The sequence below is a fragment of the Antedon bifida genome, chromosome 5, assembly GCF_963402885.1.
Source record: "Antedon bifida chromosome 5, ecAntBifi1.1, whole genome shotgun sequence".
Taxonomy (NCBI): Eukaryota; Metazoa; Echinodermata; class Crinoidea; order Comatulida; family Antedonidae; genus Antedon; species Antedon bifida.
In genome coordinates, this window is record NC_136230.1 from 2209435 (window position 1) to 2225929 (window position 16495).

The window sequence follows — 16495 nt, forward strand, 5'->3', positions numbered from 1 at the left end:
ATTAGCACCAACGGAACACACAATGCATGCATACAATGTCCATGACATGTCATTTAATAATAATACCTCATCCATTTAATGGATATCATTATCGTATTTAATTATATACTATGTTAGCCGTGATCATGAAGAAATACTGTTTTCCAAAAACACTTTCTTTCTGGCTGTATTACTTTTTAGTTTTGATTTAGGTTTTTTTTCATTTTTTAAATTTTTTTTTACTGAATCTTTACTGGTTTTTTTTTACCCCAGCAGCCCACTCAAACAAACATCCCACTTCCCTTTCCTCCTGACTCCCTCCTTCCACCGGACCGAACGTTGGGATTTTATTAATTTAATTGGGGGATTTTTATACTAAATTAAAATACAATTTTTTGACCTTGTTTTAATGTAGGCCTACCATCAGAGAAGTTGGAATTACCCCCATTATCGCATGAAATTGAACACAATACTTAATTTCTCGTAAAATACCAGTATAAAGTTTAGCTTGTCTAGGCCGCTTCACACGCATGTAACTTAGCCACGGTGTCGAGTGCGAACTTAACACCGTTGCAAACGAAATCCGGCGGTGCCTGGGCCTAGACATAAAGTGAACACGTTACCTTGTGTTTGATTTGTTTTGAGGTAGAAACTCGACGATGAAAGGCTTTAGACAGCCTTACTTCTTCACCTTCACTATCAGACGACTCATCATACGAACTTGCTTGTACAGTATTCTTAGAATTAACGCCATGTCGTGAATTTGAAGAACCGCATTTTTCAGACAAATCAGCCATATTTTTTCCTCTTGTCGTTCGTCCCAGTCGACCGCAGTCGCGAGTCTCATCTGCTGAGTGAAAGTGTTTCGCGTGCAGCTAGCAGCAGAAGACGAGATTTATGGACGCCTACACAAACCGGTTAGCAAATATCACACTACTAACAATCACCATCATATAAATATAAAAACCTGTATACTGTTATTAAATTCATGTTGTATCATGTATAATTAATAGATTAAACACAACGTATTTGAATGAGCAGCCTATCACTGTATTGGGCGGAAACCACAGGCAACGGACGGCCAATCTCCGGTGATTCACACGCGGATGTTACCAGCTCATCCGCATCATCATCTGATATTACCATGGAGAAAAAAAAACCATGATTACATCTTCTTTTTTTCACGGATTCAAGAAAAAAATAAATACAATTCATGAAAAGTAATATAAATATTAGAATTGGTAGTTAAGTTAAGTACTGTTTTTTTTTATTTGTTTTTCTTTTTACTAAAAAATAAAACGGCATGTTTTGTTGTAGACCTACATTAATTGGTCCCAACTAAATCATTGTCGAGATGGGATTTTTTCATCTCTCTCGTAATATATTAATTTGTTTGTTGTAGGCCTATGTGATAATGTCGATAAATAAAAGTGACATTAATATTGTTCTCTTATTGATGAGTGAGCGTCATAAATTAATTAATTGTGATAATTATTGAGTAGGACCTGATATGCAGATGCTTCGTCACATTTACAGATGCGTAGTTTGGGCCTCCTCGATCGATTGATCCGCCGATACATCATCAATTTATAGGTCAAATCACGACTTTAATTAATTCTGTTCACAGTGTAAATTTGGCTAATTATAAGTAAATTGTTTATTGTGTAATATTATATAGACCTAATTGTCGTACTGACTACTACTACTTACTACGTTCAGAGACAAATAAAATTAACAATGACAATTGGCAGAACCAAAACAATCAGTTAAAAGTTCAAACTTATTTACAAAAAACATTTTTGTAAAACTTGATTTATTCATCCAGATTAAGGTTGAAATCGATGTCATGAGCTGAGGAGGAGGCGGAGGAAGGGATTCCTGCGAAGTCTGAAACAAATAATAATGTTATTTACAAACTGCCAAGTCATCTCATCATCAACACGTCAGAGAGAGAGGAGGATGCAACATGATAGACAGCATCTCCAAGGAGACACGGATGCCAAGTAGCAGCGTCATTACTCAAAGGGAATTCCCCTTTCTCATTCATAAAGACGTACCAATAGAGGACGCTGTCATATAAAGTCATGTATAAAATAATGTAAATGTTTTTAAGCTCTGTCTACACTATTTTTATTTACGGTTATTTTTATTTCAATATCATAGTGAGTATCTATACTAGAAGAATAAAGTTATTCTTGTCACGTGTAAGACCCTATCAAACTAAAATAATATAGTTAACAAGTAAACAGATAAAGTAATTGAGACAATAAATCAATAAAAAATAAAAACAAACAGAAGTACGACATCAGATTAATCATTAGGCGTGGTTCCCACTTGCGACGCAATCTACGCAACGTAAGAAAATGCCCTTCCAACCATTGTGTTTTCCCCCGCCTGCCTGAAATCAAACCTGCGATATTTGCAGCACTGTTGCGTCGTCGGTTCCCACTTGTGATACGCAATACAGCACTTTGCGTCAATACGTCGCTGCATTACGTTGCGTTCTAGTGGGAACCACGCTTTATATAAGAAATTCAGTATTTTTTAGCATTGGCCCGAAACACAATAATAGATGTTGGTGTCTTAAGCGTGGTTCCCACTAGAACGCAACGCAGCGACGTATCGACGCAAAGTGCTGTATTGCGTAATCACAAGTGGGAACCGACGACGCAACAGTGCTGCAAATATCGCAGGTTTGATATCACACAGGCGGGGACAAACACAATTATTGGAAGGGCATTTTCTTACGTTGCGTCGGTTGCGTTGCGTCGCTAGTGGGAACCCAGCATAAAGGTTGTCATAATTCCATAATCGTGGTCCAGCGACAGTAATGAAGAATTCTGAAGTAGTAATATGGTAGTGATATGCCCAAATGTGGTAGTGATATGACATCATCATGTCCATATATGGGCACATCACATGTTTTTGTCACATAAAGTTTGATAGTGTAGACAGAGCTTTAGCCTTTTATGAAATTGTAAGCCTAATTTTTGTTGCATTTGTATATTATCTTTGTTTATTATTGTTATTATTATATTATTAAGTATATTATTTGTTTCGTGTCTACTTTTCTTTTTTTTTTTTTTGGTGTATTGTATTTGTTATCCGTGAAAAGAAATGTTTGATAAATTAAATTGAATTGACTTTCTGATCCTGATTTTCATCAGGAAGATAACATAACTGTTTTGTACCCAGAACAGAGTACAGACCGTAGAAAGTGAATATATCAAACTCCATAAATCTATCTGTGGGTGAGTGGGCTTAAACGCAATGATGATGAAGGAGACGTTTTGTCTATGACATCCTTTTTCTGTCACACTTTGTTAGGTCTAACTCTCGTCATCATATTTTTCAATTACAAAAAAGTCTCTCATCTAATTTCATATAATCAGAAAATTACGCTCCAGTGATAAAGACGAAATTAAAGATTAGTAGAGTAGGCTATTTTAATTGAAGTTCAGTTTATTAGTACAGAATGTTACCATAGCTTACAACATGCAAACATTAAACAGAATATTTAACCATTGCAAATGTGGAAATTTGCATGGCGTGATTAGCAATATTCTATGAACACACCAATGCATTATTATGTTCAACAGTCAGACAAAGTTTGATGTTTACAACTTGGACGAGAGGCAACGACGTGACGTAACGCGCGCAATTGACAATCACAAGCGATGATTCATCGCGCGTCATTGCGGTGCGCCTACATCCTTGCATATCACGTGTCCAAATGCGAACATAGTTTAATATACTGTACTACTTCAAACTGTTTATACTTTATTTAGTGACGTAAATTGCGTCATAATTACATCTGAACCAAGTTCGGCCATCAGCAGTCGGAGGTAAACTAACTTGGTCAGTTTTGACGAACTCAACGACCTCGTTATAAAATGCCTCTGACCTTTGACTCTTTAAGTAAGCGACCTGTGTTATAAAATCGATTAACAGCTCAGCTTCTTTCGAGTTTTTAACGAAGCATCCAGTAGAATCCATCCTTGCCTCTATCTCATCCGTTGCGAATTTGATGCCGTTTGCCGCTAAAATCTCTTCGATATGTTTAGTGCAAATACCGAGTTGTTTCTCGTTTTGAAATTCGGGAAACTTATTAGCAACTCTCCACATAACGCTGTTCTCTGTAAAAATTCAAGAAAATGTTTGGTTAAGCTTGGTTCCCACTAGCGACGCAACGCAAGGACGTAACGCAACGCAAGTGAATTGACCAATCACAAGCGATGGCTTATTCGCTTGTGATTGCTAACTGTCTATAACTTCGCTTGTCATTGGTTAAAATGCTTGCGTTGCGTTACGTCCTTGCGTTGCGTCGCTAGTGGGAACCACGCTTAAGCAAATGCCTTTCAAATAATTGTGTTTGCCCCCGCCTGCGTGAAATCAAACCTGCGATGTTTGCAGCATGTTGCGTCGTCGGTTCCCAAATGTGATTACGCAATACAGCACTTTGCGTCAATACGTCGTTGCGTTAATTGTGAATAGTAAAACTTGCGTTGCGCTTACGTCCTTGCGTTGCGTCATAGTGGAAACCAAAAGCTTTAAAGTGAATACCTACCAGAAACCATTACTATGACCATCATGCCACCCTTTGCCAACAGACTAGTCAGGTACTTCAGAATTCCTTCCAGATCATCGACGTAATAGATACTTTGGACAACCATTATAAAATGATATTTTGACGTCTGATCAGAAGATTCCCGCTTAAACTCTTCTATTGTCTTCGTTTTCCAATCGAAAGACACGCCAGGGAGGTTGTCCTTTTCTTTGGCGGCAAGCTCTTTAAACTGGTCAAGAAGCTCAGTGTTTGGCTCTAATACGGTGTGAGTGACTTTTGACCACTTAGTTACTAGCTGCTTCAACGCGCACGTTTCAACGAAGCCTGAAATTATGTTAAATCAGTTATTTTTCATTATTTTATACTCATGTTGTTTAATTAACTTTCGTCGCGATCATCATGATTCAATGTGTGCCATTTTCACATGATGTTCTTGGTCAGATCGTGTCGTGTAGGCCTACCATTGCCACATGATGTTGTTCTCTTGGTGAGGTCGTGTCCTGTAGGCCTCTCGGTAGGCCTATGGCTCTTATTATTTCACAACCCATTATCGTGACGTAGTATGTACTAACTGGGAACTTCAAACTTATTGTGTGTATTGTATTTATTATATTACATAGGTTAATTTGCCTTTACATATAGGCTGGAAGAAGGAGTGAAATTTCATTTCACTCTTTCCTGGTAGGGGCCTACTACTGTACAATATTATCATCAGCATCATTTTCTAATAAACATCGACGTCATAATTACAACCATCGTCAGTGGCGTAACGACTACAAGCGCTCACTGGCTAAACCCAGGGGCCCAGAGCTTATGGGGTCCCCGAGCAGTGCACAGCATTGAAATATGTCGAAAAAAGACTTAAAACGCCCGAAGCCTCCAGCATCGGAGGGCCATTCCTAGGCAAGGGGTCTCAGGCCTCTGCGTTACATCGTCTTCGATCAATTATGATAAATGTTGTCGTGCTATATGGGATTAGTTCTTCTATTCATGCTCATTGTTGTCCACGTCATAATCATTGTCATCGTTGTCTCTCCGTCATTGTTAAGACCTTCCTAACGGTCGTATCTAGCTGTAGGCCTATCTATTTATCGTTCTTTAATATCAATGTCGTCACTATCGTTTTTTGTTTCATCATCATTGTCATCATGTCTTATTCATTGACGTCATCTTTATTATTAGTGCCTTCCACCTGGTGTACCTTTTTACATAATCATCAAAACATTACGTCATCTCTACATTACAAAGGTATGTTTTATTGGCCCGTCGTGAGGAACAACATCCGGGCAACATGCCTACCTGATCCACTGCCGACCCCCAACATCCTCAACTCTTCCGTGTCTTTAACCCCGATTGAGTTCACCACTTTCTCGGGGAAATCCGAACTGATCCAGTCTCGGAGAACATCGTATTTCTTGGTACGTTTACAGTATTCGGCAAATGTCGTCACGTACCTCTCATGGTCGCTCATCAGCGTTTTAATCTTCGAAGATTCCGCCATCGCAACCGGTGTCTAAAATCAAGTTTTTTTAAATGTTATAAACCATGGAGGAAAAACCCTCCATGTATAAACTAAATAAAGAATGTTTGGGTGAATTTAAGTTATCCTGGTAGTTAGATCTGTATAAACTTTTTATTTTTAAAATAAAACTTTTATTTTGTCTGTTTTGTTTTAGAATAGTTTTTGTAGTTTGTTCAGGGAGTTGTGAACAATTCCCCGGGTTATTGGACCGCTCCATATTAATAATGCGATGGTTTTTGAAATGATCAAAATATTTATAATTTTGTAAGAAACTGAACAAAATGTCCCAAACTGCTCCCCGTATGCGATATTTCTTTTCGTACATAAGGTCAAAAAAAAAAATTATTCGGCTTTTTTTTTTTTTTTTTTGAGCCAAACGGCAATTTTGAAACCAAATGGTGAAAAAATATTGTCTTATTTGCCAAATTGGCGAACATATTTCACCTCCGCCGGACGTAAAAAAAAAGCGTGCAACCAACCGTGAATCAATCACGTGATAACCGGAATACGCGATTATTAATTGATTACACAGTGGGTGAGACAGGTTTTTAATAGTTATCACATTCTTAAACACCCTCATAATTAATGGACTCTACCAATGTTGATCTGCAGCAAAAGAACAAACAGATCGGTACATCGCGCACGAGGTTGTTGATGCGGTGTTTTTTGGTTTTCAGTCGGAAAGCCGCGTTGGTAACGCATCACTGATTTCATTCATTGTGAGGGCGCGCTTCGTGGAAAATGTTGGAATTTTTGCTATTTTAGTACACTTAGAAAATGGTATAATTTTGATATTAAATGAAATCAATAAACGTATTTCAATAGTTGAACTACAAGCGTAAATAATGATAAAAACTGTGATCTAAATTCCACAGATTTTTTGTTTCAAGAAATATCATTATTTTATGTATAAACTTTTTTACTTTAATTTTTTTTTAAATGATGGTAAAAAATCATTAAATTTCATATTTTCTAGATAAGGTTTCAAAGCGAATTTAAAATCCTTTCAAGATAAACTATTAAGCTATCTATTAAAATAAAAATCTAATTTTAAGCTTTCTTGGGATGCAACTCCCACTAATCAAACCAAACCTACTACATTTCTGTTCTGTTTCGATCGAAAAATCGCCATTTTGAAACTTTGTTTACGTTTTACGAAGCTGGTACGAATCGTCCCGGACCGAATCGTGTCTGTGTTCAATACGGTTTTCATGCAGGCGTATTACGTCATAGGCCTAAGATTTCAATTTGCTCCCCGATTATTGTTCTATTTGGTTTCTGAGCTAGGAAAGGCTACCTACTATAATTACTTACTTGATTTCTAGCCTAGCTAGGCCTAAAAATAGTATTTTCTAGGCCTAGCTAGGCTGAGTAATTCTGATATAATACTAATATTAGATAGGTAGGCCTACCCTAGTGAGTGTTAATAATAGTAGCTGGATATTCTATAGTCTAGGCTGGTGGTAGGTCTATCCCAGCTCTGCTCATATACCAAGCAAGAAGAAGCCTGAAGGAGAAACTAGGCCCAGAACAAATAAAAAACTGTTAAAAAAACAATAAATGGAAAAATAAAAATAAATAACCCATTTTCAATTTATATATGGGGAATGTTTTATAAAATCGGGCATGTTTGTTTCAGAGACTCAAACGTGTATTTTTATATGGTCATGTTTTTAAAAAAGATAATTATGGGCCCAGCTGAAACCAAGATATAAAAATATAAGTCCATCATTTACTTGTATATAAATATTACTTTATTAGATACAACTTGCATTTCACACAAGCAACCAATTTTTTTTTAACGTATACAGAATGTGAAAAAGCAGTTTTTAATACAAATATCTTTCAAACAATACTGATATAAATAGTAAATACTACTACTACTGTATATATTATTTAAATAGCACCTTGTTCATCAAACATAACAAACTAGCTAGGCCTTAGCCTATATCATATTAACTTACGTGAGTCTTACGGTTGTACTGATTTTATGATTGTTTTATATGTTTATATTGTATGTATCTGTGTGACTCTGGTTAATAAAGTCAATCAATCAATCAATTGCAACTTAATTTATATCTTATCATTGACTGATCTGAAACGCTTCTAAAACTTGAATGCGCATGAATGTATATGTTATATTATTATTAGCGAATAAAATGAAAAACTATCAGCTGCAGCAATGATATTGAAATCGAGAAAACCATTACAGCTTCCACCGTCCAGCCTCATATTGAAGAACGAGACAGAAAATCGTCGAGTCTTGATACCAACAAAAAACCTAAAATGAAAATGAATAGCTGAAATGTAATGAATGAAACTATTTAAATAATTGTCACTTTGATATGAACAAAACATTGCATCGTTATACAGTATAATTATTCAACAACCTGAAAACATTTTCAGATATAGGCCTACCATGAAAAAGCAGCAAATACAAAATTTCCTTATGTCTGTTTATTGTAATAATTATTAATATTATAAATAAATTGTACCCCTCAGTTGTCAATAATTTTACTATAAATAAATATTTAACTATATAGAATAGGTAGGCCTATACCTGTATCAGGCTGCGATTTGCTTAATTATCTTTTTAAAACTTCCAAATGCATCTTCAATATAGAGTAGGATTGTAACGATACTTTAATAATACTAAATTGTAACTAAAGTATTTAAATTATTAACAGAACATGTTACTAGGCCTAGGCCGATATAATACGACAACGATCCACCAGGTCGTGCATATACTCACCTACAACAACCACAATCAACACACCATGCACCACACACGACGGAACTAGTGCCGCGAGACGTAACAATATATGACATGAGGACCTTTTTTAAAATGTTCGCTATAGGAAGCTTAAATAGGGTTTCAAGCCAATTTTAACGTAAAACAGACTATTGATACTTACTCTATCCATATACGTCGGTTTTTTGGTAATTCACTGTATGGGATGCAAATCCCACTAATGGAAAATTTGTAAACAAACACCTGTTAGAAAACTTCAGTTTTGACGGACGCACACGAACTTTGGAAAGAAATTGTCGCTGACAACAAATCCAACAAATTATTCAGAAAATTAGGTGACCTGCGACATCTTAAACATATAAGGAACTGATCTTACCATATATGGTTAATTTTTCGCCTACTAATGTTTATTAAACAGCTATTAAATGACGTATACTTTATGCTAATGTTTTCGCGCGAAACGTTGATACTTCTGTGCCGAGAGAGGGCTTCTAAAATTTATGACGTCATGCGAAGTCGAAAATTCAGCGATAACGGTCATATTTCCCAACGCGGCTCTCCGACTGTTTTAGTGTACAGTACTACGATCCGATTACGGACTTGTTAAATGATTTAAAAGGCATGGGTTCGCCAAGCAAGTAGGCCTATATACGTTTAATAAAAATGTACCTAAGATTGTCGTAAGCTCTTTTGTTCAAACTTGTTATTTATATAGCGATAATCCATCCGTTCCGGCATGCACGCTAGGCTTCTAGCCGGACCTTGATCGATCGATGTCGCTGATGGGGAATTTCCCCGCGATAAGAAATCTGCGAAATATGGCTCATAAAACGGCCAACATTTTAATGTTATATCTTTAATGCCAGTGTAATTACGTATGGATAAAACAATATAAAACTCAATATTTTTCATCTAGAATAATATGTTAACTTGCGTAATGTAGCATTAACACGGAAATAGTTTATTTCGATCTTGATTGTTTTTGTTGGCTTTAAAAATGGTAGCTAGGTAGGGCTAGCCTAGGCATTTTTGCCTCAATCAAAAAGCTAGGCCTACGTTCATTTAATAAACCTTTTTTAAACTTTTGTTGAAACAATTATAGCTAGCGTGAGCCTAGGGTGCTAGGGTCCTACTTTTCCTACCGACCTACCCATTTTTAGGATTTACCCAAAACGTGGCCAACACAATAATTTTTTTTTTTTTTGGCCTAAGTTGTGGACACCTCATGAAACGTCACAAAATAAACATGAATATTAATTAGTCATTATCCATAAGGCGTGATGTAAGAATTGACAATTCACTAATACAAACGCTTTCTGTCGGGCCGTCTGTCGGGCCGTCTGTCGAATTGATTAGACCAGGCTGATTAGACTATGGAATTTACATGTCGATGTATTATTATTATTAGAGGGTTAGAAAAAAAAGCTCCCCGTACACGTGCCAGGTTTATAGTCAATCACGATTGTATTTGCTGGTACAGTATGGAAATAGGATACTGTAAATCTTCAGTTTATTAACTAGAAGTCAGCTGCTGACATGGAGGAATATCCTCTCTGACCTAACTAAGCTTAGTTATACTCACTCGTGGAGGTAAAAAATAACTCCATTGTCAATTGACATGGTATTGTATTGTTTATGTACAAGTGGGTGACCCAGCCCAAACCAATCGACTTTTATTGCTCCTCGCTGAAATGAACAAGTTACGATAAAAACCGACATCTTGAACCATGGAGGTATAAATGCTTGAACCAACTGAACCTATGATGCTTGCTTTAGAGCTACTGAAAATGTTATACAAAATTCAAGGTACAAAAACTACTTAAATGCACTTACTTACGTTGTAAGAAGATAAATTGACCTGTTACCCAATACAGAATACAGTTTGAACAACTGTACAGTATTTATATAGGTACAATTATGACCTGGTTTATCCCATTATTTAAACAGGGGTGGTTTCTTATGTTTAATAGTTAATACAGTATCACCACGGTCATCATAATTGAATTTCCTAGATCGTACAAGGGGTCTAAAGAGGAACAAGCAAGCAACCGCCGATAACGCAATAAGACACGTGGACAATAATGCCGTGTTTTGGGGAAGGTAATTCGCAGGGAAAGGTGAAATTAATTCACTCTACCAAGAAAATCTACGAAGGAAGGAAGTTGTATGTTCTCAAATCTACTGAACTTGCAAACATATTATATCTAGCTTGTAAAGTTGCGACTTATTCTGTAAAAGATTAGGCCTAATAGCAACTTTACTTGGTTTGCAACTTGACTTGTAAACGTTGTTGCAACTTAACCTGCGAATGGTTAGTTTGCAACTTAACTTACAAACTTCAGTTGCAACTTATACCTGCAAAAGATTAGTTGTAACTTAACTTGGTTTGCAACTTAACTTTTAAACGTTGTTGCAACTTAATCTGCAAATGGTTAGTTTACAACTTAACCTAAAGACGTTCAGTTGCAAGTTATACATGCAAAATATTAGTTGCAACTTAACTTGGTTTGCTTAACTTTTAAACGTTGTAGCAACCTGCAAATGGTTAGTTTGAAACTTAACCTACACACTTGGTTAGTTTGAAACTTAACCTGCAAAAGTCAACGTGCAAACCGGGTTAACAACTTAACTTGCAGTTATGTGTCAGCAGAAACAGAGCCAATAGAAAAGAGGGGCCACGTGATGACATGAGCATATGCTGATATGGACAACTGGGTAGTACGTTATCATCCTATAACCCCAAAATATTTCGGACTACCAACGTGATGACAGGAGCATGCTTAAGCTCTGTCTACACTATCAAACAAGTTTGATTAAAAAAAAGTGTGATGTGCCCAAATATGGCAGTTATATGCCCAAATATGGTAGTGCTATGACATCATGTCCATAATATGGGCACATCACATTTTTTTGTCACATAAAGTTTGATAGTGTAGACAGAGCTTAAGTAACCTGCACCTGTGTTCGTTTGTTCACCACGAGACGCGCTCCACGCGGCTATGCGCCAATCGATATGCGCGTACATCATTGACGTTTGATTTGACCGGAACCGTGCCGGAACAGGTGTGAAAGACCCTTAAAAATGCTAAATAATAAAATATATATTTATCTTTCGAACAAATTTCAAATTACTAATAACACTTTAAAATAATGTTATTAAAAAAACATTTGTTTTTTCTGAATTTGTTTGTTGTTGCATCCTAGTGGGAACCAATGTAGTTGATCCGGATTTTATACAATGATATGTATCTGAAATGTTATTGTAAATGTGTTTCTATACAAACGAATGAAAAGATTACAATATACAATCTAACGATTTAATCTTAATTTATTATTTAAAAAAATGATGTATTGATATTGATAACCATATTAATAGTACGCTCTAAGTCATATACTAACTTAATAATAATTGCATACGGTGAAATTGATGGTGGATGACTGATGCATTAAGGGGACATCTAGCTGAACTAAACAAAGTGTCGCCTTAAAGTGTCTTTCACATTTGTTCCGGCACAGTTCCGGTCTGGCGAATCGAACGTCATTGTTTCGTTTTCACGGCGTTCCACGCGGCTATGCGCAAATCGATATGCGCGTAACCGCGTGAAAACGAAGCAAGTGACGTTTGGTTGCCGGAAACGTGCCTGAACAGGTGTGAAAGACCCTTTAATAGGCTACTACAATATGATGAATAAAATAACACTTAAAAGTTTAGCTCCCAATCATTATGAAATTCCAAACCAGCAATTAGTTGGGTTTTGGACTCCCAAGCCTTGTGTTGAATAATATAAAATCAATAAAATGATAGTTTCCACACACCAATTGTGTGCGGGAAACCAACCGAGTCCCACGACAAGACTTCAAATGGAAACTAGGCATTGGACACTCGAGATGATAGCGCTTGTGAACTGAATTAATACCAAACGTATGCATTTTACGAAATATCGTTTAAATATAAACCTATATGTTTTGGAAAAAATACAGGACTTTCTATTATAATTATAATATAGCCAGTATAATACACAAAACAATGGTGGACACGGGGCGCAAGAAGCGACAAACTACAGGGGAAAAACAAGGAGCCAATGGCGCCCCATATATTTATACTAAATACTGACAATTTTGTATTTTTACACATTAAATAAAATGTAAAAAAACAAAAAAAAAAAGTTTATTATTAAGTATAAGACATCATTTAAAATGATAGAGGTTACATAAATACTTCCTGTGTTATATTATTATGCTGCAGGCCTATTATACTTGGTTGCCACTAGAGAAGCAACGCAAGGGCGTAACGAAACGGAAGCGAGTCGACCAATCACAAGCGATTATTATTATTCGTTGGTCAACTCGCTTGCGTTGTTGCGTCTACGTCCTCGCGTTGCGTCTCTAGTGGGAAGCAAGCTTTAGTATCGTGCAGTATAATCACGGACCTACACATTTATATAGGTCATGGTATAATAACTAAAAGAATCACTTAAAGAATGGAGAAAAGAAAACATATTTTGTTACAAATATTTTGTTTCTTTCATACTTTAAGCTTGGTTTCCATCTAGGACGACAACGCAAGGACGTACACACGAATTAACCAATGACGCGCAACAGTTATAATCCATCTTCTGATTGGTCAAATTACTTGCGTTGGGCTTGTAACCTTGCGTCAAAATCAAGCTCTAAAGCTTGGTTCCCACTAAGACGCAACGCAAGTACGTAAGCGCAACGCAAGTAATTTGACCAATCACAACGCGATGGATCATCGAACTGTCGCTTGCCATTGGTCAACTCGCTTGCGTTGCGTTCTTGTTTCGTCCTAGTGGGAACCAACCTTACGCAAGCTGGTTGACAATTGTTTGCAAGATAAAGCTGAGGAATGTGATAACACACTAATATACTTCAAAATTATCCCTTATATCAATGTTTACTCTTACTGATAATGTATCATAATTCTATTGTTCCACAGATCGCTGCCCAAAATAATGAGATCAATATCAAATTGTTTCGACATTTCAAACAGAATCGTGTAGTTATCTATCTTGTTCATGGCAATCACTGTGGACAGGGTTGTTTCATCACATGCCCTTATTTGGAGTATAAAGGTTATTAATTCCTTAAGCGCTGTCTACACTATCAAACTTTATGTGACAACAAAATGTGATGTGCCCATATATAGATACGATGATGTCATATCACCACCATATTTTGGCATATGACTACCATATTTTGGCACATCACACTTTCTTTTTTGTCAAACTAGTTTGATAGTGTAGACAGAGCTTTAAGTTTCTAATCTTGTACAGTATTATTATATTTAGTAGTTGTAGTTCCTTCAATAGGAATGTCCTAGAAATGTGTGTCCACACAATTTCATGAGCTTACACATGACGTCATAAAAGGAAGTCCTTTTAGGGTGTATCCACACTATCGCCTATTTTAAAACTTGACTCCTGAAAAGTAAGTTCTTAATATGGCTTAAATGCATGTGTTCCTTAGAAACTAAGATAAATCATGGAATATAGTTTAGTAAAAGATGTCAACCCTGTAAATATTAAGGTTGCGCCCTACCAGGGATGACTGGACCCAACCAAGGGTGCACGGCTGCACCCCTACCAGTGACGTATGGCATTACTCTACCTGGGTATGTCCCATCAATATCAAAAGGGGTATGTGTCTATATGCTTATCTACAGACAGTATATACTCTATGTATAAACTATAACAGCAAAATAAAGTACAATGTTAAATGATGTAAGTGTTTTTCACACCTGCTCCGGTTCCAGCTAATAAAATTGTGTCTTAACAATTCATTTTTAAGGCGCCTCCACACAGCTCCTGCAAGTCTTTTTTCTAGATGTGCATGTATTGCGTCGTAAAAACTAAGTCCATAATACTGTATGCGCAATTATACGCGGACCTGAACTGGGACCGGAGCTGAGCAGGATCGGGAGAGGTGTGAAAGACCAGGGTACTGTACTTGGATTTGTAATCCCAAATGTAGCTATCTTTATTTAATGTATTCTTCATACTGTATATATGAAAACTATTACAGAAAACTGGATATAAAATAATAATCCAGTTTCTTAAAAAATGTATAAGTCTTTACAAATGGACACACAGACAAACAGACAGACTGTTATTGGAGGAAAAAATGGAAGCTGTTAGTGTCCAAGACAAATAGTAATATAATATATCAAACATTTTGTGTTTTGTTTTTAAAAACTATTCCTACATACAATACTTTACAAAAACGTGCATATCTAATTGTCTTTTTTTTGTCATTATTTGTACAATATAAGCAATATTTGTATCTACTTTGAGCACCCTATAGCGACTCGGCGGCGCGTACGTCATAGCATCGAATCGCTAGAATGCCGATCTACACTACGAAAAGATTTTCTAATTGTCGTTTCCAGTTTGTGTCTTGCCTTGCGCTCTTCGTCTAGGTCTCGTTTTAAACGCTTGGTTTCGTCGACTAGATCCTTCACCTGGTCACGTAATGCGTAAACTGTATCAACTAGGCTTCTGAAAAAATAAACAACACATGCGATATTATTACTGACTTACAAAATAGCAATATAACGCGCATTAGATCATGATATCTAGATAAAGCATTTACATACACAAAATTACTAATGTAGGTATGATTTACATACAACACAAAACGTTAGTTCAACATCTGATCAAAAAATAATTATTACATTAAAAATGTATTTTGTGAAAACAATGTCCCATGCTAGTACTTGTGATATTACTTTTACAAACTAAATTCCATAATGATTATGAAATTATACAAGCACCTAACAGTTACAATACACAAACTTGGTTCGAACTAGGACGCAACGCAACAACAGGCGCACCGCATTGAACACTCGCAAGTGACTGTTTGAATGATCTATCGCATCCTGATTGGTTAAAATGCTTGCGGTGCGCTTACTTCATTGTGTTGCGTCCAAGTGCGAACCAAGCGTTAACATGATCATTCCCTGAAACAATGAATAGTTAGTGATGAAGGCCTACGTAAATTACCGATGCACCAAATTAAATTATTTTGTGCAAATATTATTCATACGACAAGAATAAACAAGAAGACAAAGTGTTTGCTATTTTGAAAGAGTACAAATTTCTCTCCAAATAGACAAAACTACAAAGAAAAAAAACAACACAAAAATATTAAAACATTAAAAAAAAACATTATGAAAAACAACAATATGATAAACACAAAACCACATTTTAAAAATATAAAAAACGATTTGTTGAATATTAAATCATTACCAGAAATAAAACTACTATTTATAATGACTCAATATAGTATGGTGAATTATGATGTAGGAGGTGGTAGGCCTACACAAAACTGACATCTCTCTTGTTTGTGTGAATTTCACTATTTAAATACACAACAATGGAACAAATGGACAACAATGCATGGTGTCTGAGCGGTTAAGACAGTGGAATCGTAATTACAAAGCCATAACATCGGAAAGGGTTCGAGGGTCATTCGCTCAATGGTTCTGGTGGTAAAACAAGTCTTCTCGGATAAGGACCGTAGGTCCAGTGTACACATCTAGCTCATGTGCACTTTAAAGAACCTAGTACATTTTTCGAGACGAGTAGAAGGTTACCCCGGTGTACATCACAGCCACTGATCATAACTGGGCCCTTTGGGTCGATTCAATTCAACCATG

At 36.3% G+C, this 16495-nt stretch overlaps 3 protein-coding genes across 11 annotated transcripts in view; all 3 read right to left on the bottom strand.

Annotated features, from left to right (window-relative positions):
* LOC144842862 (diacylglycerol kinase delta-like) overlaps positions 1 to 1057 on the bottom strand; it is a 51815-nt gene extending 50758 nt beyond the window's left edge. For both annotated transcript variants that reach the window (XM_078699420.1, XM_078699419.1), the window contains exon 1: positions 603 to 1057. In XM_078699420.1, coding sequence (XP_078555546.1) covers positions 603 to 776 — 174 coding nt within the window. In that variant the 5' untranslated portion in view covers positions 777 to 1057. The remainder of the gene's footprint in view (positions 1 to 602) is intronic.
* Positions 1058 to 3421: 2364 nt separating this feature from the next.
* LOC144842036 (histamine N-methyltransferase A-like) lies at positions 3422 to 10734 on the bottom strand. Of its 2 annotated transcripts, none has more exons than XM_078698374.1 (4): positions 10658 to 10734; positions 5846 to 6059; positions 4547 to 4870; positions 3422 to 4115 (listed from the first exon to the last, which is right to left on the bottom strand). In XM_078698374.1, exons 2-4 carry the CDS (start codon positions 6045 to 6047, stop codon positions 3760 to 3762), a joined length of 882 nt encoding a protein of 293 aa, XP_078554500.1. In that variant the 5' UTR covers positions 6048 to 6059; positions 10658 to 10734; the 3' UTR covers positions 3422 to 3759. The 2 variants fall into 2 exon arrangements, with proteins under 2 accessions (XP_078554500.1, XP_078554501.1); XM_078698375.1 differs by having other exon boundaries at positions 10654 to 10699.
* A 1402-nt stretch (positions 10735 to 12136) lies between these two features.
* LOC144842873 (rho guanine nucleotide exchange factor 6-like) overlaps positions 12137 to 16495 on the bottom strand; it is a 37574-nt gene continuing 33215 nt past the window's right edge. For 3 of the 7 annotated variants that reach the window (XM_078699442.1, XM_078699441.1, XM_078699443.1), the window contains one exon: positions 12137 to 15335. In XM_078699442.1, the coding sequence (XP_078555568.1) occupies positions 15161 to 15335 (175 nt within the window). In that variant the 3' untranslated portion in view covers positions 12137 to 15160. The remainder of the gene's footprint in view (positions 15336 to 16495) is intronic. The other 4 variants (XM_078699447.1, XM_078699444.1, XM_078699446.1 and 1 more) reach the window with 2 other exon arrangements.

What these genes read in the sequence shown, in the direction of transcription:
- LOC144842036 (XM_078698374.1), bottom strand. Translation starts at nt 6,047, where the DNA reads ATGGCGGAATCTTCGAAGATTAAAACGCTGATGAGCGACCATGAGAGG. An exon ending in GGGGGTCGGCAGTGGATCAG is followed by an intron (nt 4,871 to 5,845) that starts GTAGGCATGTTG and finishes ACATAATTTCAG; the next exon opens with GCTTCGTTGAAACGTGCGCG. An exon ending in GGTCATAGTAATGGTTTCTG is followed by an intron (nt 4,116 to 4,546) that starts GTAGGTATTCAC and finishes GAATTTTTACAG; the next exon opens with AGAACAGCGTTATGTGGAGA.